The sequence below is a fragment of the Drosophila miranda genome (genome assembly GCF_003369915.1).
Source record: "Drosophila miranda strain MSH22 chromosome Y unlocalized genomic scaffold, D.miranda_PacBio2.1 Contig_Y2_pilon, whole genome shotgun sequence".
NCBI lineage: Eukaryota > Metazoa > Arthropoda > Insecta > Diptera > Drosophilidae > Drosophila > Drosophila miranda.
Genome location: NW_022881614.1, coordinates 2,597,112 through 2,621,902, shown reverse-complemented (window position 1 = coordinate 2,621,902; position 24,791 = coordinate 2,597,112). Strand labels below are relative to the sequence as shown.

Below are 24,791 nucleotides of genomic sequence, written 5' to 3'. Positions count from 1 at the left end.
ATACTTTATGGGGTCGGAAACGATTCCTTCTGGGCGTTACACACATCCACTTTTACCACAAATCTAATATACCCCAATACTCATTTTAAGTATCGGGTATAAAAACTCCTCACTACCCTATATAGAGTGTAGATTGAGGAGTGGACAGACCTTAAAAATCTTAGTAGATACCGGCTCTAATAAAAGCTATATTCAACCCCAACATGTTAATAACCCAATTTTAAACCAAAAACCTTTTAACGCTATCACCGTTAGTGGTAGCATAAAAATAACACACCATAAAATTGCAAACCTTTTCAATATCCCTAATATTAATGTAAAATTCTTTCTGTTACCCACCTTAAAATCATTTGACGCCATACTAGGAAATGACTACCTCAAAGAATTAGGAGCAGTCATTGACATAAAAAAACGAACACTAACAATAAACAATGGTCATGTTATTCCGATAAAGGAAAAATTCTTGGAAGCAGTGAATGTCATATTCAATAGGACAGAACATCTAACAGAAACACAAAAACTAACCCTTAAAAACCTCTTTAAAACACACTCTAATTTGTTCGCAGATCCAAACAGAAAACTTACTTACACCACAAACATTAAAGCAGATATCCGCACCACCTCTGATACTCCAGTTTATTCACGATGTTACCCCCTACCAGTGGGATCCAAAACAGAAGTAGAGAAACAAATAAAATAACTACTAGATGACGGGATAATTAGACCATCTATGTAGGTCCCCGTACAATTCCCCCGTATGGCTGGTTCCGAAAAAAATGGATGACTCTCAAAAGAAAAAATTCAGAGTAGTCATCGACTACAGAAAACTAAATTTAGTTACTGTTGCCGATAAATATCCCATTCCAAATATAAATGAAGTTTTAGCACAACTAGGAAACAACAAGTTCTTTTCAGTACTATTTCTTAAAAGTGGTTTCCATCAAATTCTATTAAAAAAATCAGATATCGAAAAACTGCATTCTCCATCAACAACGGTAAATACGAATTCACACGTCTCCCCTTTGGACTAATGCCCCTTTGGAAAATGCACCGGCAATATTCCAACGCACCCTTGACGATATCCTACGACCACATATTGGTGAAATCTGCTATATTTATATTGACGACATAATTATTTTTGGGAAAGATGAAAAAACACATGCTAACAATCTCGCGACCATATTCGATACCCTTGAACAAGCCAATATTAAATGCCAACTCGACAAATGCGAGTTCTTTAAAAATAAAGTAGAATTTTTAGGATTTATTATTTCCGATAGAGGCATAGAAACCAATCCTGCAAAGGTGGAAGCCATTTCCAAGTATCCTTGTCCGAAAACATTAAAGGATCTCAGATCCTTCCTAGGATTGTCCGGTTACTATAGAAGATTCATAAAGGACTATGCAATGCTAGCCAAACCACTTACCTCATTATTAAGAGGGGAAGATGGTCGCGTATCTAAAAACAATTCGAGCAAAAAAATCATTCACCTTGACCCAGAGGCAATGGAAGCTTTCAAAAAACTCAAGAGCACCCTCATTTCGACAGAAGTCATTTTACAATACCCAGATTTCAATAAAGAGTTTCAACTCACAACAGATGCCTCAAATTTCGCATTAGGAGCAGTTCTTGCTCAAAATGACAAACCAATATCCTTCATTTCCCGAACCCTTTCGAAAGCCGAAGAAATTTATGCAGCAAACGAAAAAGAAATGCTAGCAATAATATGGTCATTGAAGTCTTTGAGAAATTATCTCTATGGGGGAGCAAAGGTAAAAATTTACACCGACCATCAACCCTTAACCCATTCCATGAGCGATTGGAATGGAAACGCGAGAATAAAACGATGGAGAACATTTTTGGAAGAGTACGACTATCAGCTAATCTACAAACCAGGAAAAGCCAATGTAGTAGCTGACTCTTTGTGCAGAATCAAGGAAATAAACTCCATCACGACACAACATAGTAGCCAAAGTTCCTCCGAAAGGTTAATTCATAGTATGGAAATACCAATAAATGCTATTAAAAACCAAATCTTTATTATTCCAGGAAACGAAAATAATTACAAATTTAGTATACCATTTCCAACATTTCATCGACATGAAATTACACAAAACACATTCACCGAAGCTGATTTATTACAAATATTAAAAAAATACCTTAACCCCTCCGTTATTAATGGAATTCAAACAACCGAACATATTATGGGACAAATCCAAAAAATATACCCATCAAATTTCTTCCAATACAAAGTTAGATTCACACAAAGTAGAGTAGAAGATCTAAGTAACGAAAGCCAACAAGAAGAAGAGATCTTAAAAGTTCACAACAGGGCCCACAGGAATGCCGTAGAAAATCAAAAACAACTCATTCTATTTTCCAAAAATGAAACAGAAAATTTCCACTATAGTAAAGCAGTGTCAGATTTGTAAAGAAGTAAAATACGACAGACACCCCACTAATCCCGAAATCGTGGAAACACCAATACCACAATATCCAGGTCACACTATTCAGATTGATATTTATTCCACAGAAAGAAATTTAGTTTTGACAGCAATAGACAAATTTTCCAAATTAGCCCAAGGAAGAATCATCAAATCCAAATCCATCGAAGATATAAAACCATCCCTGCATGATATTCTGTTTTATTTCGGCGTACCAAAAAATGTAGTAATTGACAATGAAAAATCCTTAAATTCAGCTTCCATAACGTTTATGATGAAAGACCAATTGGGAATTCAGATATTTACAGCTCCACCCTACAAAAGCTCAGTAAATGGACAGGTAGAAAGATTACATTCAACCCTCTCAGAAATAATGCGGTGTTTAAAAAGTAAAGGAATCTATAGCACATTTCAAGAATTACTGAATCAGGCCATTTACGAGTACCATTTCTCGATACACTCAGTAACCAACAGAAAACCGTTAGAAGTATTCTTTGGTAGAAACGTAACAACAAATCCTGACCAATACGAAATAAGCCGACAAAATAATATTGACAAACTTAAAAACAAACAGGACTCGGATTTGAAAAATCACAAGAAAAAAAAACCGATAATACTATACTCACCAGGTCAAGAAATATTCGTAAAAATAAACACACGGTTAGGATCAAAATTGTCTCCAAGATTTAAAAAAGAAACAGTAAAAGAAGACAATAACACTACAATTAAAACTGTGTCAGGAAAAATTTTTCACAAAAGTAACATAAAAAGTTAATAACTGTCCGATATTCATAGGTCCATGTCCATGTCCGTATTAAAATGACTAAAGGTTATATTATATGAAATAACTACACCCAAAACTAAAATATTTATCCGATTGCGGGTTCCATCCGATTATAGCACCACGAATCGGAAAATACCCGAAAATACAATTTTTTTACGATATTCTTCATTCTCTTCCAGATTGATAACATCATTACTCCTCCTACAATTAGTAGCTGGATCTATCGAAATAACCAACTATACCGATAGCCATGTTTTAACCATTCATACTAAAACAGGCAAACTAACCACAGAACATACAAAACTAATTCATGTCATAGATTTAACACTAATAAAACAAACTCTAGACCAAACTCTTTGGTACATAGAAAAAGACCTAAAAAATAATGATTTTTATAATACCTTGGACCATGAAATAAACCAAACTTACCTTATATTAAATACACTTACACCCACTCGACACAGTAGATCTATAGATATGATCGGCACGGCACGGAAGTCCCGATCATGATGACCTAAATATGATCCAAAATAATCTTAATGATATAATTTCAAATTATAATAAGCAAATAGTAATAAATACACAATTTGAGAAACGAATAAACAAACTCACAGAAATAAACAATAGACTCTTGAATACAATAAAAAAAAGACAATTCATTCAGCAACGAAATAGCCATTAGTCTACAAATTCAAACCCGACTTATAAAAGAAGAACTAACCAATGTAAAATATGCAATTCAATGGGCAAAAATAAATATAGTAAACACATTCCTTCTTAACGAAAACGAAATAGAGACAATTAAAGAAAACTTTAAGGAAATACTAACCCCACTCAATTCAATAGAAGAAATGTAGGAAACGAAGGAAAGAGAGAGACACGAAGCGGTCGTGTTCCAACATACTTATCAAATAAATGTTACTCGTTGCCATCAAGCAACTTAAACTACTACAAATTGGGGGCTCGTCCGAAAATAAGCCCAAGACAACAACATTTGCAAGTGAGATTTGTGCGTGTATTTGGAAATTTTGGCGAACACGAGGCTAGAGCTACAAGGAGACAAGCGGCACAGAGACGACAATCTGAGCGCGTTCGTTCCAAAGAGAGCAGAAGCGACAAAACTACGGCAGACGGCAGCAAACACAGCAAGAATCAAAACCTTCGTTGTTGTTGTTGTGCATTGCGTCTGAGAGGCTAGAGCTACAAGGAGACAAGCGGCACAGAGACGACAATCTGAGCGCGTTCGTTCCAAAGAGAGCAGAAGCGACAAAACGACGGCAGACGGCAGCAAACACAGCAAGAATCAAATCCTTCGTTGTTGTTGTTGTGCATTGCGTCTGAGAGGCTAGAGCTACAAGGAGACAAGCGGCACAGAGACGACAATCTGAGCGCGTTCGTTCCAAAGAGAGCAGAAGCGACAAAACGACGGCAGACGGCAGCAAACACAGCAAGAATCAAAACCTTCGTTGTTGTTGTTGTGCATTGCGTCTGAGAGGCTAGAGCTACAAGGAGACAAGCGGCACAGAGACGACAATCTGAGTGCGTTCGTTCCAAAGGAAGCAGAAGCGACAAAACGACGGCAGCAAACAGCAAGAATCAAAGAACATTGATTGTTGTTGTGTTGCACTGCGTCGGACGGAGACTACAACTACAAGAAAAGACAAGCAGCAGTTCATTTTGTAACAGCAGAAGCAGCGACGATTCGGGAAGCGACAACGAGTTATCGGCGAACGGCGAGAGCAAGGCAAGGCAACAAAGAGAGGACGGCAACAGCGACATCGACAGGCAAGCGAGATCTGGATGTGGTGGTGTGTGTGCGTCAACTTTGGAGTCTGGAAAGTTCTGCGCAGAAGCGAGAGTTAACAAGGGTAAACCCATAGTAAGGTGAGCGTTAACAGAGAAGCGATCGTTAACAGTGACGACTTTAAAGGCGTTTTCGAAATCGATGTTAACTGGAAAATTGTTAACAGGCCAGCAGTAATAAGGTTGTTTAAGTTGATTTAATTACATTTTCTTAGATATAAGCTAATATCAATTATTTTGTATTTAAATCGTCACGATGCAAGTTGAAGAGATAATGACACTGAGAGTCGCAGATTTGCGAGAGAAGTTAAGAGAGCTTGCGTTGCAGACGACGGGACGAAAGCGCGATTTGCAAGATAGACTATTAATACATCACGGCTTTCCAGTTGAGGATGAAGAAGAGTCAGAGGATGAGTCCGTAGTAACAGCAGAGGATGATACCGTAGCAGTTCAACCAGGTACGCGACAGGCAGAGTATAAATCTTGGTTTACGCTAAAAGACGTGGAAGGTAGTGTGTCACAATTTTCTGGTTCTAATAACCCCGACATCAATCAATGGATAGAGGAATTAGAAGAATGCGCAGCTACTGTTCAATGGAGTCAATTACAATTATTCATTTATGCCAAGCAGTTGTTAGTTGGTGCAGCAAAATCTTTCGTTCGTAGTTTGCGTGATATTCGTAACTGGAATTCGTTGAAGGCAGCTCTGTTGGATGAGTTTAGTGTTAAACTGTCGTCCGTAGAAGTACATAGAATGTTGCAAAAGCGCCAGCAGAAAAAAGGAGAGTCGTTGCATGAGTTTTTGTATGCGTTAATGGAGATAGCCAAGCCAATTAAACTAGATGATGAGAGTTTAATCGAATATTTTGTGGATGGTATACCAGACGCTAGGGCAAGTAAGGCAATGCTGTACCAAGCTAGAAACTTAAAGGAGCTTAAATTTCAGATCGATGTTTACCAGAAAGCTAGAGGCGGATCCAAGCCGATGAGTAAGAATTGGCCGCTGAGTAATAAAAGTGAGAGTTCGGTGAAAGGGTCGATGGCAGAGAATTTTAGGAAATGTTTTAAGTGTGGAGACAAATCGCATTTGAGGAAAGATTGTCCCAAAAATGATTTTTGTTGTTTCAAATGTGGCCAACCAGGACACCGTGCTGCAAGCTGTAATGTCAAGGTCGAAACCAGACAAGAAAAGATATCGAATACGAACATTATTCGAGATAAGGAAGTCGTCAATAAGCCGTCAGGTATTTTCACTCCATCAGGTTTGGAATTAAAGGATATTAAGTACGCGAATTTGGTATTCCAAGGTTTGATTGATACTGGAGCAGATTTGTGTTTAATTCGCAGGAGGGTATTTTTGAAATTTGGAAATCTTGAACTGATCGGCCAGGAGAAATGTTTAACAGGTATTGGAGATAGTCAAGTTGTAACTTTTGGTAGCTTTTCGATACCAGTGAAAATCGATGAGATTGGAATGGAGGTAGAATTTCATGTCATTCCAGACGAGGATATTGGTTTTGAAGCCATTTTAGGAAGGACTATTCTGGATCATGTGGACATGCAAGTTTCTAAGACAGGAACAAGATTTGTTCGTAGAGTTTGTGGCGAGGATAAAGATAAGAAACTTGATCAGGTAGCATCGTCCTCATGCGTGGAATTGTTTAATGAATATAAAGGCATTTGCATGTCAAGTATTGACGAAGTTGAGAAGGAGTTTTCAATTGATGTTGGTCATCTCAGTGAAGTACATGCTAGAGAGGTTAGGGGTATGGTAGGAAAGTACCAACCTCAGAGAAATGTAGATGCGCCGATAAAAATGAAAATTGTGTTAGTGGATGAGATCCCAGTTTTCCAGCATCCGAGACGATTACCGTTGTGTGAACAGGAAATCGTGGACAAGCAAGTGGAAGAGTGGCTGGCTCAGAAGATTATAAAGCCAAGTACATCGGAGTATGCATCACCAGTAGTGTTGGTACCGAAAAAGAACGGTAGCAAGAGACTATGCTGTGATTACCGAAAGCTGAATGAGAAAATAGTTCGCGATAACTTTCCAATGTCACATATGGATACAGTGTTGGAGAAACTGCAGGGTGCAAAGTATTTCACCACGTTGGATTTAACGAATGGTTTTTTCCATGTGCCTGTAGAAGTCGAGTCTCAAAAATATACGTCTTTTGTGACTCAGAATGGTCAGTTCGAATTTTTATATGTACCATTTGGAATTTCAAATTCTCCAGCGGTGTTTACCAGATTTATAATGGCTGGGTTGAGAGATTTGGTAAAGAATAATGAAGCAGCAGTCTATATGGATGACGTTATTATTTGTAGTCAAGATATAGAAGAGGGTTTGTTAAAGTTGAGAAAAGTACTGAAGATAGCGGAAATGAATGGGCTACGTATAAATTGGAGAAAGTGTCAGCTGTTACGATAAAAGGTTAATTTTCTGGGGTATATAATAGAAAAGAACACGATAAGACCAAGTGATGAGAAGACGAGGGCAGTCGAAAAGTTCCCAGTGCCAGTTGATAAAAAAACAGTGCAGCGTTTCATAGGATTGACTTCTTATTTCCGAAAGTTTATTGAGGGTTATGCTGTTATTGCAAAACCATTGACAGATCTGCTGCGGAAGGATGTTAAATTTGAATTTAAGGAGATACATCAGGTTGCGTTTGAACAACTAAAGGTAGCATTGATTAGTAGACCTGTTTTAGAAATGTACAACCCGAAGTTGGAGACAGAAATCCATACTGATGCATCAAAATGGGGGTATGGAGCCGTGTTACTGCAAAAGAGTTTGGAAGACTGCCAATTCCATCCAGTTCAATATATGAGCCGTAGGACTAAGCCATGTGAAGAGAAATATCCTGCTTATGACCTTGAGGTTCTGGCAATTATCGAAGCTTTAGCGAAATGGCGTGTATACGTTTTGGGTATAAAGTTCAAAATTGTCACAGATTGTAATGCATTTACAATGACGATCAAAAAGAAAGACGTTCCTTTGAGAGTAGCACGTTGGGCCATGTACCTACAAGATTTTAATTATGTTATAGAACATCGCTCAGGAACGAAGATGAGGCACGTTGACGCGTTGAGTCGTGTATCTTGTTTTATGGTGACCGAAAGTATAGCTCATCGTTTGAAAGAAGCTCAGCTAACCGACGATTGGGTTAAGGCTGTTAAAAGTATTGTGGAGGACAAGGAATATGAGGATTATTATATTCAGAATCAGATTTTGTTTAAGGATCCGGATAAGGAGCTCATCGTAGTACCAGCTCAGTTGGAAAATGAGATTATATCAATAGCACATAAGCAAGGACATTTTTCAGTTAAAAAGACACAAGATATCATTGAAAAGTCGTATTATATTCCGAAGTTAAAAGACAAAGTATGGCGCGTAATAAATAGTTGTGTCGAGTGTATCATTGTCAATGAAAAGACAGGAAAACGTGAGGGTTATTTGCAACCAATAGACAAGGGTGATAGGCCGTTACAAACGTATCACATTGATCACGTTGGACCAATGGAAATGACTAAAAAACAGTACAATTATATACTGGTTGTCGTTGATGGATTTTCTAAGTTTGTTTGGTTATATTCTACACGTAGTACAGGTGTTGAAGAGGTCGTTAAGTGTTTGGAAATTCAGGGGACTAGTTTTGGTAATCCGAACAGAATAGTGACGGATAGGGGTGCAGCGTTTATGTCCAATTTGTTTCGTGAATATTGTGAGAGAGAGAAAATACAGCATTTAATGATTGCCACAGGCGTTCCACGTGGGAATGGTCAAGTCGAAAGGATGCACAAGATAGTGGTGCCTATGTTGTCGAAATTGTGTCAGGGTAATTCCGGTAGTTGGTATAAGCATCTAGGAAAAGTACAGCAAATGATCAACAGTGTTGAGCCGCGAAGTACCAAGGTAACACCTTTCAAGATATTGACTGGGCTAGACATGCGTATAGGAATGGATCCAAAAATAAAAGAAATATTGGAAGAATCACTTATCGAAGAGTTGAACAAGGACCGCGAAAAAATTAGAAAGGAAGTAGTTGAAAACATTGCACGGTTACAGCAGGAAAACAAGAAGAGTTTTGACTTAAAAAGGAAACTAGATAGACAGTATGAGGTTAATGAGCTAGTAGCTATCAAGCGTACTCAGTATGGTACTGGATTAAAGCTAAAAGGAAAGTATCTAGGGCCGTATAAGGTGGTTAGGGTAAAGAATCATGGAAGGTACGAAGTCGAGAAGATTGGGGATACTGAGGGTCCCTATAAGACCTCTACAGTTTCAGAATATATGAAACCTTGGCTAGACCCATCCGAGGCGAATGGTCCGTCAGGACAGCCGAATGTAGGAAACGAAGGAAAGAGAGAGACACGAAGCGGTCGTGTTTTCGTCGTGTCGTCGGGATAGAGCAGTAATCGGCTCTGAGAGAGCCGATAGCAAGAGAGAGAGATCAGTCAGTTGTCAGTTCAGCCACGCATCAGACGTACACGCATATAATTAGTCACAAACATACTTGTAAAACTTGGAGCTGTTATAATTTTAAGTCCAACATACTTATCAAATAAATGTTACTCGTTGCCATCAAGCAACTTAAACTACTACAGAAATGCTTGAGTTTGCAGACGTCTCAATTTTATATAATAAAAACACATTACTCTATATTATTAAGATCCCTAAGTTAGAAAAAGAAACCTATAAAGATATCATTATTCGACCGGTCGTCCGAAAAAACCTCATTGTTAATTTACCTTTCCAAGAAATATTTATTAATGAATTGAACACTTACGGAATTGATAAACCATGTAAAGACTACAATAACGTAAAAATTTGCAAAACAAATAACCACGATAACTGTATTAGTAGATTATTGATAGGGAAAGATTCCTCGTGTAACTACAGCAATGCAGAACACATCGAACCTATAGAAGAAATAGATTCCGACTCACTCCTCCTAAATAACTTCAACGGAACAATAAAATGGCAAAACGTCCAGGAAAAACTAAGGGGCACGTACTTACTAAAGTACTGGAACGACACAATAAAAATCGAAAAGAAATTTACAAACATTCACAAAACTATAACCAAACCACAAACTCCAATGGTACAAATAGGCCCATTGCAAGAAAAACGCATAAAAATACTTTCTCTCAAAGCACTCGATGAACTTCACATCAACAATACGAAACACTTAAACTTCCTTCAAACTCACTCCTCAATAAATAGTATGACTCTTATTACGCTATTTACAATTGCAATAATACTGATCATAATATCACATGTGTGTCGAAAATCACAAAAAGTGATACTCAACATTCCTCCAGAAATACCAGACATCAAAATCAAAACCGATACAAAGATACCAACAAACACAAACCAAAATCTTGAATTTAATAACATACCATATTTCTAAAAATTCATTGTGTGACAAATGAAATAAGAGGGGAAGAGTTAACACCCTAAGAGTTTAATACTCTTATTTCCAATTAAAACAGAAAAAAGTATAAAAATTCTTGCCCAATAGTTTATTACCCAATTGTAATAACAATGCGCAAGAATTCTGTCACAATTTACACAAAAAGTAAAAACCATTTCCTGCCTAAAACAAGTACCGAAACATTGTATTTCTGGAAGTGCTTATGCGCTCCACTTCAAGTCAGCACTTCACGAGAAACCATCGCCCCCACCCCGTCTTCGACGTCGCGACTGCGATAATGTCGACAATGCATTTTTGATGACTCCGCTGTTCTTCACCCCCAACATCGACCAGCAACATTGACTTCCTATTGCCGGTCAATAACTGCAACTCCGCTGTCGCCACCGACGCCGCCGCCTACAATAATTCTGAAGACCCCAACAATTCGGCCTCTGCCGAAGTTCCTCTGCCGCGTTCATCGATAGGTTTCTTTAAGAATTATAATTCTAGATTTAAGCAGTCACATTCTGATATTCAATAAAAGCACTTCGCTAAAGTGAACAGAATCAAAATAATCTTTTATTTTGTCCTTCGAATAAGGATAAAATTAACTTACATGTTCCTTTGGCCAAATCGGGAAATTACAGACAGGAAAATCTTGATTATTTGGTTTATATATGCATGTATGTATGTATATATAGTTAGTTTTTATTACATGATCATTCGGTTCTGTCTTTGTCTTTAACTTTGGAAGTGCATATGTATTCCGTATACTATATGCACGTTAGTGGATTTAAAAGTTAAGTATATGTACGTGTATATACAGCAAGGGAGTTTACTTGGATTCTGCTGATAGTTTGTTTGAATATAAAATATATGATTTACTTTCGAATATCCAAACAAAGGGGAATCCAAAGCATTAACTAATACAACTAATTTACACTAAATAAAATTTAAACGAGGGGGAACGTTGTGAGTTGCTGCGGACACCGCAACTCTACAGTTATACCCGATACTAAGTCAGTATGGCTCTCTCCGGCAGACGCCGCTAATATTGAACGATACGACAAAGAGTGCGTGCGAGAGAGACAGAAAATCAGTCTGAGCGTGACTTCGGGCGCTGCGTAGCCACTGCAAATTGATTTGTTCCTTATGGCTACAAGAATGATCCGATCTGATCCAGATTCAGCAATCTGATAGATATGGTCGTTATCTGCGTTTTTAGTTTTCTCGAATGTGCAATATTGTGGATGCAACAGATTTTCGTCCTTTGTGTGGGCGGAAGGGGGTGGGGCGAAATTTTGAGATACACGTTTTATAGTAAGATCTAACAGGAGTGCGGATACCAAATTTGGTTACTCTAGCCTTAATAGTCTCTGAGATTTTTGAATATCCCCAGATTTTCGTCCTTTGCGGGGGCGGAAGGGGGTGTGGCGAAATTTTGAAACAAACTCGTCTCGGTCCGATATATTAGGAGTGTGGATACCAAATTTGGTTGCTCTAGCTTTTGTAGTCTCTGAGATCTAGGCGCTAATGTTTTACTCTAAGCAAAGCCGCCTATGCTACGTGTGTGTTAGAGAGAGACAGGGCGAGAAAAATGAAATTGTTTTCTTGATGCTGGCTATAATAATAATACGATCCAATTCAGATTCCGCAGTCTTAAAGATATGGTCATTCTCTACAGCTCTACGTTTTTGGTTTTCTCATATCTTTAAAATTGTGGATGCCACAGATTTTCGTCCTTTTTGGGGGCGGAAGTGGGCGGGGCGAAGTTTTGAAATATTTTTGTAGCAGTGACATATCACAGAAGTCTGGATCCAAAACATCGTTGCTCTAGCTCTTATAGTCTTTTAGCACTAGGCGCTGAAGGGGACGGACAGACGGACGGACGGACAGACAGACAGGGCTCAATCGACTCGGCTATTGATGCTGATCAAGAATATATATACTTTATGGGGTCGGAAACGATTCCTTCTGGACGTTACACACATCCACTTTTACCACAAATCTAATATACCCCAATACTCATTTTGAGTATCGGGTATAATAAAATGATTTGGAAACAATCGAAACAAAAAGCAATTACAAAATAATAAATAGAATTATCACAAACAATAACAGCCCCGTTAGGATGAGAATAGCAGCCCACTGACGTTTATCTGCAAGAAGGAATTAAATCATTACATAATTTAATGATTGGGTATTGTATTGTATTGCATTCCACTCACCATTATTCATGTGCAACACTTTGGCAACCTTCTTAATGGTCGTGTCCAGCTTTGACTCTGTTGTATCGAACTCGTTCCCTAAATCATCCAGCATCACAGCCTGTTCATCCAACTCGACGCCAATCTGCCGCGATACAGTGTTCAGGGTGCCTATGGAATCACTGATCATGTCGAGCTGCTCGTCCTGGCCCTGCTGTATGGACATCGTCTCGCCCACATACCTGTGGCCGGGGCTGTCCAGACTGCTGGCTTGATGCGGCTGCCCGTAGTGACTGGGACTGTCAAGGGCATTCTCCAGCTTCGAGTACCTGGTCCCGCTGTGGCGGGAAGCAGCCGCTGCTGACATCGTGCCCGCTATGGTGTTGGCCACCGCCTGACTGCCGCTGTTGACCAGTGAGTTGCCGTTCAAGGTGCTGGGGCACTCCACCAGGTAAGTGCGATCGTTGTGCGGATGGAGATGGAGAACCAACTCTTTTGAGTTGGTGTTGGAATTGAGGATGGTGTGATGATTTGGTTGATTCTGATTGGGGTTGTTGCGATCGTTGTCGAGGAGTGGCTGGTGTGCGGTTATGTCTCTGTCCCTGTTCCGGATCAGGCTCATCTTATCCTTCATCTGCTTGACCTCATCGCGGGTGTTGTCGATGAAGTGGCGCCGGCTGGAGAGTTCGCGGTTGTCGATCCGAAACTTGGTCGGATTCTTCTCGACAATGCGTGCTAGTCGGTTTCCCAGGGTTAAGAAAAACCTCGTAAAAAATGCAAAAAATGTCTCAGCTAAAGGGGAAAGGTTAGGCAAAGCGAATTGATTTTTCGCCAATTCGGCGTGACGTCGCGCAACACATTAGTAATGCAGTTTATGAAAAGGATATTGATAGTGTCCTCGAGGTCCTCGAGATCCCATTCGATGCTCCGCAACGAGTTACGCAGCTCAGTGGTGGTCCATTCAACCTCTGCTCCGCCGTCCTCCCCCAGCTCGCGCCAGCGCAGGTAAAGGCCTCGTGTTTTGTTCAGAGCTTTGAATACCTCGCTGCAGAGAGAGAGAGAGAGAGAGAGAGAGAGAGAGAGAGAGAAGGAAGAGAGAGTAAGAAGGAGATGTGCTAAGATGGGGCTGATGGAACGTAATGATGAAGAAATTCCATTGCAATAAACCACCTACTCCTTGACTACGAAAAACGGATCCTCCAGAGACATTTTGCTCGTTCCTTGGCCAAATGGAAATTTACGGTTGCGGCAAGGGTAACAACGGTTATTTTTCACGTACGAGTACGGGTGTAACGGTTAGCGCACTTGACTTTTATATTCATGGATTTTTCTTCCTCTTTTGCGCTGCTCAACGGACGCGCGCACAAACTGACACACAGTAGGAAAACCACCCCCGAAATTGGGGAAACTGCAAGTTGGAAAATATACGAATACTCGTTTCTAAGGGCGCCTGGACGAACCGACCGTTACATCAAAAAAACATGGAAGCTTATCTTTTTTTTTAGCAGGAATTTCACAATCAACTTGGATCTAATCAAGCCATAAAAGCGTATTGTGCGAAGTGATGTTTGAATAGCGGGTTTATTGATTATTGCACTTCGCCGAGCTGCTTATCTGCTCTTTTTCTTGTTTGCGCCGCGTCAGAGTTTTGTTTCGACCAGGCAGAGAGTACACTGGGCCAGAGTACACTGGCGCTATTTTGCGATTCGGAACGACGGCAGCTGCAGGTCGGCGAGAGTGAAGGCGAAGGTGAAGGCATTTGTTTATGCCACTCCAGCGGCTGCGCACTGGACGCCACCCACCCCCAAGCCACAAGCTAACCGAACATTATAGTTTTCCAGCAGAAAGTGCCCCTTTTTGACAACACTTTTTTGTATTACAACAAAAAGAATCAGCTAAAGTGCCACCACTGGCTATGACACTGACCAAAACAAAGATTTTGCTCACCTGCTGCACGTTTCGACGTCATTGAGCAAAGCGCTTCTAGCAAACACTGTGACACTTTAAAATTCAAAATTCTGTATCAAATTTCGCGAAACTTTTAGCTTAACAATAATAATAATAATTTGCATTTATTCGTCGTGACCGCGGATTTATCGATAAGATATACGGTCTGACCCTCAATAATATACCAAAATATACTGTCTCATTTCAAAAAAAAATACCATAAATATACTGACGAATTCAAGTTTTATTTTACATATTCCTCGTTTTTGATATTCCGTCGAATATTACTAGCTATATAGCACATTTAGACATGCCCACATAATTTTATACGATTGGTGAATCTATTTCCTACTTGATTGGCCTATTCGAAATAATTGCATTTATTGGCTAAAAGGGCGGGCGCAAAAATTGTCTGTGATGTAAAAAAAACATCGATGCATCAAAGAATAAGTCGATGGACATCGACATCGATGTTTTCATTCAAATTTACATCACTAATTTGCATTTATTCGTCCACCAGGTGATGCTCTATCGATGTAGACGATATTTTAATTTTTGATACAATAATATAATATATAATAATAATAATAATAATAATAATATAATAATTGCCGCTCGTGTTGGTCCGAATTAATTTGAACACTGCATTTAAAATGCTCCAAAACGATGCGGTTCGAACACTGCAATACGACAGCGAAATACGCGTGGCACAGCAGCCAAATGCCCAGAACCCAGAGGTAGGTAAATGATGAAATTTAATCAACAAATACATGAATCACCATGGACATTGGTACAATTTTTACTAACTGATAAGTGGTTTTGCGCCTGTGTTCGCCAGCCGCTGCATTTGGATTAATTGTTACGGCGTTCACATGGTCTGTGTGTGCTTGTTGTGTTGTGGTAGTGTTACTGTTCAAAGAAATATGCGACATAAAATTAGCTACATATATCTTACCAGGAAAAGTTTTGTTGTGGTATCATGTAGTGTGGCTTGTCGGCCAGGAAGGCCTAAAAGTATGTGGGGGAATTGGTTAACTTTCTATCTGGGATCTCTCTTGCAATTGAGTGGAAGAGCCACGTTCGGAGGAGCAATTTCTCCAAATTCGATCGGGTCCGGAGTGGCTCGACGAAGCGGACGGCAATAAATGGGAAAAGAAAGAAGGGCCAGTTCCCAAGGAGGAGTAAAAGAGTTGAGAAGTGCGCGCTGCTACCAGGAAAAATACCCTTTGAACCGACGCGAAAAGTTGAACGCGGCTAAAAGCAAATTCCGTCGGACCAAGCCAGTTCATCTGGGCGCTGCATACGACCGCTCAGCTTCAGGGAAGCTGGCCACGACAGCGCCTGTATCCGAAGCCGCTTCGACCTCTACAGCGACGGTATCGGAAGCGCCAACAGAACGGCTTGCCATAGCAGCTAACATCCCCCGCGATAACGTTGGACGTTACCGCCAACAACAACAGCTAGGCAGCAGTCATTCCTCAGCAGCCCAGTCCCCCGCGCTAGCATCGGCCGTTAGCGACAACAGAACGGCTTGCCGTAGCAGCCAAATCCCCCGCGCTGGCACCAACAGTTCAAGCCAACAACAACAGCTAGCTTCGGCAGCCGAAATCTCTGACATCAAACAACATACAACCGGAGTACCATCTAAATTAGTTTAGTCGCCTTCAGCGAAAATATTTATTAATTTATCCCAAGGGAGGGGAATGTAAACCGGGAAGGGGTATAGGAACCCGAAAGCAGCATAGCTGAAGACCCTCGCAGTCTCTCTTCTATCTTCTACTTCGTTCCCTCTTCTCTCTACCTCCAAAAAAAACAAAATAAAAAAAAACCCATCCCGCCAAGCTCAAGCGTTGCTCCCGCGATCTGGGACGACCAGCGTAGAGCGAGACAGGCAAACGCCGCATCGGTGCGGATGAGCGTAGGGGCTTGGAGAGCGTAATAATGCTCTCTTAGAGGTCTTCGTGTTTTCTTTCTAGCGTTTCAGACGGCGTCGAAGCGCTTCTACGTTGGAGAGGAACGAAGTGCATGTAACTGCCACTTGCAGGTAAAAAAATAATTTAATCTCGTTCCCCCTCTATATCCGGCCTATGCTGAGTAGTGTCTCCGAACTCACTCGCTCCCCCTTTTTCCCATGACCCAGTTGAGGTGTTCAGAAGCTTACGCTCGCTAAAATTGTGGTTAACATTCTAGCTGTATAACATAGTTTAACATTAACATTAATCATAATCGTACATAATCGTAAGATTAACGTAAGTATAACGTTATACATTTACATGTTAATTTTACAGATTAGAGATTTTTAGGGTAATTAATGTTCAAGGGGATGCGTAAAAGTTGGGTCTTCTTCTAAATAAATTTATAATATTTGATATGTGTTAGAGCGTGATTATTTGAGCCATGCGTCGGGTATCGTCCCTGTCAAGGTAAGCATAGTGGCCAAAGGGATCGTCAAAACGAGGAGATGGAGATGACGATCATGGTTGGGAGGGCTATGCGCAAGCTCAACACCTGCTGCGTTTAAAAGCGCCACTATGGCCTAGTCCGTTTCCGTCCTGTCTGTCCGTCGCTGTAAGTGTATTGGTGCTCTATGTTGTGGATAGCGTCAAATAGCACGTGATTAGTAATTGAGTTTTTTTAATGGTTGCGAGCCCGGTGTCCGAGCGAGTCCCATCCCTACTTTACCGAATATGGAAGCCGGATCCAGCACGTGCTTCGTGTCGCATACCACCACCACCCGCTCGATCGGTATAGGTAACATGCTACAGTATTTATCTATATAAGATATTAATTAAAGAAATAATTATTATGGCGCCCAACGTGGGGCCCGACCTGACATTACGACAGGTCCATCCGGTATGCCCCGATCTAAGGTAAAAGTATACGTCCATGACATCCGACGGTACATTCACGACCTATCCACAATATTAGCTTCTTATTAATTGACACACGAGACTCGCATCCTTTAACCGTTGCCTATGTTTAGCTATCCGAGCTTTAACATCTCAGGCTAATAAAGGGAGTTGATGCTAACTAGTTTTTTTGTAAATAGGTGTTGTTTAGTGGTTTTCTTACGCGGACAACTGAGCTGCGACCATCCCACCTTTTGGACGATTAATACTTAAAGAGTTAGCGTGTGTGTCCGTTGTATCTCCGTTCTGATTCTTGTCTGTTTACTGGAGTATTAGTGTCACTGATGTTCTTGAAATCGACATAAACTCGATTGTTGCCGTTCGCCTTTTGGGGTCCTGTTCTAATTGTTAGTTCTGTCAGTGATCCGTAAACTGTAATCGCAATATCAGATGTTCATTTAATGTTCGGGGTGTGATTCCTGAAGGTGTAATTGTCCACATTGTATGTTGCTGACAAGACATCTTATAAACTTACATACCTTTCTTCAGATACGGATATAGGACAAGGTGATTGATACGACAGTGACGAAAACCGATTGCATGGCATCCAGATTATATACTTTTTGATTTTTTTTACCTTTCTGTGCTAAAATTTTTTTTGTTTTCACTACTTTTTTATATTTGATATCCAAATTATTAGTTTAATTACTATTAATTACTATATATAATCGTTAGTTATGCCTTTAACTCGAAGTAACGAGAATTTGTCCACATTGCAAGACACAGGGAGAACTTGTGTGATTTGCTCAGAAAAGATTGCCTTCCAAGCCCAACTGCTTGTTACCATCTGTGGCCACGAGTTCCATAGAGTTTGTTTTTCCTCCAGATCTGGGAATAGTCGGATCTGTCCCGTGTGCTCCGGCTCGCAGTTAAGTGCATCTCTAGAAAGTTTGACCTCCGACCCTGAGCCTTCCGGTTCAAATCCTCGAGCTCCTTCAGTGGCCCATTCTTTATTGACTCGCGCTCAGAGTAAGAGAACAGCGGAAGCCAACATGTCAAACCCAAATATCCCGCCAATGAAACAAGCTGCATGAGACAAGCTATGGCTGAGGCAATGACAGCAGCCATGTTACAACAGACAGAATTCCTGTCTCAGGCCATGACCCGGCAGACGGAACGGTTAGTTGAAACCATGGCTTCAGCTTTCCAGCGCAGTGCTCAACCGGCCGCTTCCCCGGGGGAATTACCCCAACCGTCACTATTCAACCCAATAGACCCGAGGGTACAGCCGTCAGATCTTCAGCCCAATCTTCAGTCACTGCGAAGTGACAATCAGTCACGCGGCACTTCGATGAGTTCGTTGAGGTCCGACAAAGTCACCCAAATTATGACGAACTGGAAGTTGCGGTTCACGGGGAAGGGTCCAATGACTGTGGAAGATTTTATTTACAGGGTGGAAGCATTGGCAGCCCAAACATTGGAAGGAAATCTAGACTTAGTGGCACTAAATGTGAATAATCTGTTTGAGGGTATTGCCAGTGATTGGTATTGGCGGTACCACAAAAGTGTTAGAGTGGTCCAATGGCATGCTTTGTGCTCGGCATTGAGAGGCCAATTTATGGACGATCGTACTGATCGGGATATTCGATCAGAAATAGAACAGCGGATGCAGCGATCGAGTGAGTCTTTTGATGAGTTTTACCGAGTTATAGCTTCATTGGCTGACAGGCTGACACAGCCAATGTCAGAGCAGGCCATGGTAGAGACTTTACGGGCAAATCTCCTTCCAGAGATTCAGCTTGAGATGTTGTACGAGCCCGCAGCCTCGGTCTCACAACTACGAAGACTGGTCAGGACTAGGGAGATTTTTATGAAAACGGTAGGGAAAACGCAAGTGACAGTACATCGACCAGTACAACGACGCCAGGTTTGTGAAGTGCAGTGCCAGGTCGAGCAAATCTCAGACGCCGAGGGGTCCGAGGAAGACTTTGAGGTGGCAGCTATGGAGCTGGTGTGCTGGAATTGCACCACCAAAGGCCGTAGGTATCAGGAGTGCACAGCAGATAGCCGAGTCTTCTGTTATGGGTGCGGGAAGGCAGATACCTACAAGCCCAGTTACAGCAGATGTCACAGCCAAACGCCAAAAAACTCCTTAGTGCGTGCACAGCTGAAACGAGGGGGAACGTTATGAGTTGATGCGGACACCGCAACTCTACAGTTATACCCGATACTTAGTCAGTATGGCTCTCCTCCGGCAGACGCCGCTAATATTAAACGACACGACAAGAGTGCGTGCGAGAGAGACAGAAAATCAGTCTGAGCGTGACGTCGGGCGCTGCGTAGCCAGTGCAAATTGATTTGTTCCTTTTGGGTATAAAAATGATCCGATCTGATCCAGACTCAGCAGTCTGATCATTATCTATGATTCTGCGTTTTTAGTTTTCTCGAATCTGCAATATTGTGGATGCAACAGATTTTCGTCCTTTGTGGGGGTGGGTCGAAATTCTGAGATATACGTTTTATATTGAGATCTAACAGAAGTGCGGATACCAAATTTGGTTACTCTAGCCTTAATATTCTCTGAGATTTGTGGATGCCCCAGATTTTCGTCCTTTGCGGGGGCGGAAGGGGGTGTGCACTAGCACTAGGCGCTGAAGGGGACGGACAGACGGACAGACGGACGGACGGACAGGCAGACAGGGCTCAATCGACTCGGCTATTGATGCTGATCAAGAATATATATACTTTATGGGGTCGGAAACGATTCCTTCTGGACGTTACACACATCCACTTTTACCACAAATCTAATATACCCCAATACTCAATTTGAGTATCGGGTATAAAAAGCACGCAAACCAATGATTTCGAAGTCGACAATGACCGAATAAGATCAAAGGAAACGAGTTCTAACACCAGCCAAGACCTCCTACCGATTCTCGATCCACAACCCACGACTGGTGATCCCGAGAGAAGCAGCTTGTCCGACCGCAGCAGCCGAACGCCGACTCCTCCTGTCGGCGATTGTAGGCCAACTGGGCGATCTACGACCTTACGCCCAAGTCCAAATTCTGGACAAGTTCATAGTTGGTCTAATGGATACGGGAGCTTCCGTAAGTTGCATCGGGGGGAGTTTGGCAGCAGAACTGCCAGCGTTAAATATGCCGTTCATTAAACTAGCCGCTACCATTCGGACGGCTGATGGACAATCGCAACAAATCACAGGGCGTTTAACCATAGAGCTGACTTTCCGAGGGTAACATAAGAATCTGACCTTCTACATAGTACCCTCATTATCCGGAGATCTGTATTTGGGTATAGATTTCTGGAAGCACTTCAAACTTTTGCCCGAACCGTTTTTGCAAGAAGGTCGTGTGATTTCGGCGCTGGAAGACCCACAAACACGACCCTTAACACCATCCCAGCAGCAATCATTGCATTCAGTAATTAAGGGTTTTCCGTCATACGCTGAAAAAGGATTAGGTCATACTCAGGTGATCACTCATTCCATCGATGTAGAAGATGCTAAGCCTATTAAGCAAAGGCATTATGCCGTGTCACCAGCTATGGAGAAACTAATGTACGCCGAGCTAGATCGAATGATCAATCTAGGTGTCATACAAGAGTCCTGCAGTGAATGGTCCTCACCTGTAGTGCTGGTCTAAAAGCCGGGTAAGGTGAGACTCTGTATTGATAGCCGGAAATTGAACGAAGTAACGGTCAGGGATGCGTACCCAATGCCGTTGATAGAGGGAATTCTGGGCAGACTGCCAAAGGCAGAATTCATTACGAGTCTAGACCTAAAGGACGCCTTTTGGCAGATTCCTTTAGACAAAAAATCGCAGGATAAAACGGCCTTTACAGTTCCAGGTAGACCGCTGTATCAGTACCGGGTCATGCCTTTTGGTCTCTCCAATTCTCCGCAAACGTTGTGCAGGCTGATGGACAAAGTAATCCCACCGGACTTAAGAAACGAAGTCTTTGTATATTTGGACGATCATTTGATCGTTTCAGAGACATTCGAGCGACATATGGAAGTACTTGGAGTGGTTGCCGTTGCACTCGAAAAAGCAAAACTTACCATTAATGTGGGGAAGAGCAAATTTTGTCTCACAGAAGTCAAGTACTTAGGCCACATTATTGGAAACGGTACAATAGGTACAGACCCTAGCAAAATATCAGCCAGTAAAGACTTCCCGGCTCCACGTTCACTTAAGCAGGTTCGTCGATTTTTAGGGCTAACAGGCTGGTACAACAAATTTATCCGGAATTATGCCGCCGTGGCAGCCCCAATTACAGTCACTCTTAGGAGTAACCGTAAATTTGTGTGGACCAGTGAGGTCCAGGAATCCTTTGAGTTGTTGAAGCAGCAGATGTGTACGGCTCCTGTTCTGCACAGTGCAGACTTCGATCGTCCCTTCTCGATACATTGTGATGCTAGCAACACCGAGGGATGCCGAGGGAAATGAAGTCCCTATTGCCTTCATGTCAAAAAAGATGAATCGTTGTCAAAGGAATTATACAGTCAATGAAAAAGAATGTCTAGCTGCGGTTCTGGCCGTAAAGAAATTCAGGGCGTATGTGGAAGGACAGGAATTTTCAATTGTCACGGACCATGCTTCTCTAAAGTGGTTAATGTCTCAAACAGACCTGAGCTCCCGGTTGGCGCGTTGGGCCTTAAAACTTCAAGGGTTTGGGTTTAAAATCTACCACCGCAAGGGGAGTCAGAACGTGGTCCCGGATGCATTGTCCAGAACCTTCACCGAAGATCTCTCTCCTATCGAGATAGCCAGTCTGATAGACCTACAGGCCAAAGAGTTTGATGATCCAGATTACGTGGCCCTGAAAGATAAATTAAATTCAGCCAGCTATCAGATATCCGATGTGAAGGTTAAAGATAGGTTTATTTATCGCCGAGCGGAGCATGCGTCGGACGAAAAATTATCGGACGATACATACTGGAAACTGTAGATACCCATGGGATTGATTCCGGAACTCTTAAGGAAGGCCCATGAGGACAGGCAAGGCTTCGCCTTGCGGAATAGGCAAGATGCTGGAGAATTTGAGGAGATATTACTACTGGCCCAATCTAGTAATAGATGTGAAAGCCTATGTAAACAATTGTGTTGTTTGCAAGACAACGAAGCATCCTAACCACACCTTAAGGTTAGCTTTAGGTAAATCGGGTTATTCCGAAAGGGTCTTTCAGCGATTGTATGTAGACTTTTTGGGCCCATATCCGCGTAGTAGCTCAGGGAACATCGGACTTTTTATAGTCGTCGATCATGCGTCTAAGTTTCCATTTTTAAAGCCGGTGCGGAAGTTCACAGCCGACGCAATAATTCCTTTCCTTGAACAGGAAATTTTTCATTGCTATGGAATACCGGAAACGCTTGTGTCGGATAATGGAGTCCAGTTCAAGTCAATCGTTTTCAACGCCTTGTTGGAAAAATATAACGTCGCTCACATGTATACAGCCTTATATGCTCCCCAGGCCAATGCGTCCGAGCGAGTAAACCGATCGGTATTGGCGGCCATTAAGGCGTATATTCACCCTAATCAGAAGAACTGGGACGAGAAGCTCAGCAGCATTTGTTGTGCCCTTCGCTCCAGCCTGCATTCAGCTATCAAAACCACCCCTTATAGAATGGTTTTTGGCCAACACACGATAACCGACGGGAAAAGCTATCGAGTGTGGAGGTATTTGGATTTGCTGGAAGACAGGACAGTCCAACTGGATAAAGATGATTCCTTGGATCTCATTCGTCGGTCAGCTCGGAACGCTATGCAAACACAACGACAGCGTAACGATCGCGCATATAACTTGCGCAGCAGAGAGGTTTCATTTAGTCCAGGTCAAGAGGTTTTTAGGCGGAATTTCCAGCAGAGCAATTTTACAAAGGGCTTTAGCGCCAAACTTGCTCCAGTATTTGTGAAGGCAAGGGTTAGGCGCAGACTGGGGTCAGTATATTACGAAATCGAGGATCTGCAAGGCCACATCGTTGGTAAATATCACGCTAAGGATCTTAAGCAGTGACGGTAACATGGTAACATGCTACATGCTACAATCATTATGGCCAATGGCGTCCTGGTTACGCCTGAAGTGTCTTTGTTCCTAATCGAACTGAGATATTGACCAAGTGATCGTCAAACATGCCTACACATACCCCATTCGAAGATCTAATAATAAATCCTTTTGTTTATTTGCAGTGTATGATTCCCATATTAGCATAACCTCACAGCTGCGATCAGAGGTTCCCAGGATACCCCTGCCCACAGTGACTGGCAGTCGAACATTTATGCCCCTCTCCGGCTACGACTGCCTAGCGGAATTGCCCTCGGTCCACATTGAACAGACATTCGAGATGAATGAGTGTATGTAGAGTAAAACTATAGACCGTGGCAGAGATCCTTTGAAGCCCTCTTCTTTGCAGGCCTGACAGCCGTTTCTTCGGAGAACCGGTATGTGGTCCGCTCGCCCCTGGGCGATGCCGTCTTTGCCGCCAGCGAGAGTTCCACGGAGAAAAATCGGCTCCTTTGGGGCGCCGGGCGACCCTTCCAGATGCACTTGCTCGACAAGACACACCAGGAGGCGCTGGTTTTCCGCAAGAAATTCGCCCTCGGTTCGATGTGCTGCCAGGCAAAGAGTCTGGAGATCTGGATACCGCCAGGCAATGTCCTGGGCCGGGTGGTGCAGTCGCCCACGTTCATGCAGCCCCAGTTCTTCATTGAGGACGGCAATACGGGCCAGCCCGTCTTCTGTGTGGAGGGTCCGGCGAATTCCGGTTTCTGCTGCTTCTGCCTGCCCAAGGAGTGCTACTTCAAGGTAGATTTCTCTCCACCCTCTCTCCATACTTATCTAATTATTAACCCTGATCCCCATGTACAGGTACATTCGGGAGGTAACCTGAGGGCGTCCATCGATCACAAGTGGATGGCCAGCAAGTCCCAGTACACCAAAAATATATACTTTAGCGATGCCAAACTGACGGCCAAGGAGCGTGCCCTGATCTTGGGCTCAGCATTTCTGCTAGTACGATAAATCATACCGCGAATCTCTCAAAGGAACCTGTAATTCTCATTTGTTTTTCCTTTCCAGGAATACATGTACTTCCAAACGCGCTTCTAAAGCGGTCCAATGACAAAATAATTTTACATTTTATATATTTTCACATTGATTTCTTTATTTTTTGTCATTTTTTTTTGTACAAGTTTTCAAGTTTTGTTTTTTTTTTCGTTCAGTTTTTTTGATATATTTTGCAATAATGTAATAGATCACTTCATTTTCTTGTTTCTTTTAACCACATGCATGCACACACAATAGATATATCTATGTATATAT

The 24,791-nt window shown here is 42.0% G+C and overlaps 2 protein-coding genes across 2 annotated transcripts; one reads left to right on the top strand and one right to left on the bottom strand.

The window, feature by feature from the left end:
* Window positions 1-12,455: 12,455 nt before the first annotated feature.
* LOC117193639 (syntaxin-6-like) lies at window positions 12,456-14,330 on the bottom strand. The gene is made up of 4 exons (XM_033398384.1): window positions 13,831-14,330; window positions 13,544-13,701; window positions 12,678-13,388; window positions 12,456-12,608 (listed from the first exon to the last, which is right to left on the bottom strand). Exons 1-4 carry the CDS (start codon window positions 13,863-13,865, stop codon window positions 12,532-12,534), a joined length of 981 nt encoding a protein of 326 aa, XP_033254275.1. The 5' UTR covers window positions 13,866-14,330; the 3' UTR covers window positions 12,456-12,531.
* An 855-nt stretch (window positions 14,331-15,185) lies between these two features.
* LOC117192295 (phospholipid scramblase 3-like) lies at window positions 15,186-24,664 on the top strand. Its single transcript, XM_033396951.1, has 5 exons — window positions 15,186-15,340; window positions 23,660-23,824; window positions 23,884-24,275; window positions 24,339-24,482; window positions 24,549-24,664. The coding sequence occupies exons 2-5, from the start codon at window positions 23,749-23,751 to the stop codon at window positions 24,576-24,578; spliced, it is 642 nt and encodes a 213-aa protein (XP_033252842.1). The 5' UTR covers window positions 15,186-15,340; window positions 23,660-23,748; the 3' UTR covers window positions 24,579-24,664.
* Window positions 24,665-24,791: the final 127 nt, after the last annotated feature.

Bases quoted from the DNA above. Each gene is read 5' to 3' on its own strand.
- LOC117192295 (XM_033396951.1), top strand. From the start codon at position 23,749: ATGCCCCTCTCCGGCTACGACTGCCTAGCGGAATTGCCCTCGGTCCAC. The intron at 24,276-24,338 runs GTAGATTTCTCT...CCCCATGTACAG, and splicing joins CCAAGGAGTGCTACTTCAAG to GTACATTCGGGAGGTAACCT. The intron at 24,483-24,548 runs GTACGATAAATC...TTTCCTTTCCAG, and splicing joins TGGGCTCAGCATTTCTGCTA to GAATACATGTACTTCCAAAC.
- LOC117193639 (XM_033398384.1), bottom strand. From the start codon at position 13,865: ATGTCTCTGGAGGATCCGTTTTTCGTAGTCAAGGA. The intron at 13,389-13,543 runs ATATCCTTTTCA...ACCGACTAGCAC, and splicing joins GGACCTCGAGGACACTATCA to GCATTGTCGAGAAGAATCCG. The intron at 12,609-12,677 runs GTGAGTGGAATG...TCCTTCTTGCAG, and splicing joins AGTGTTGCACATGAATAATG to ATAAACGTCAGTGGGCTGCT.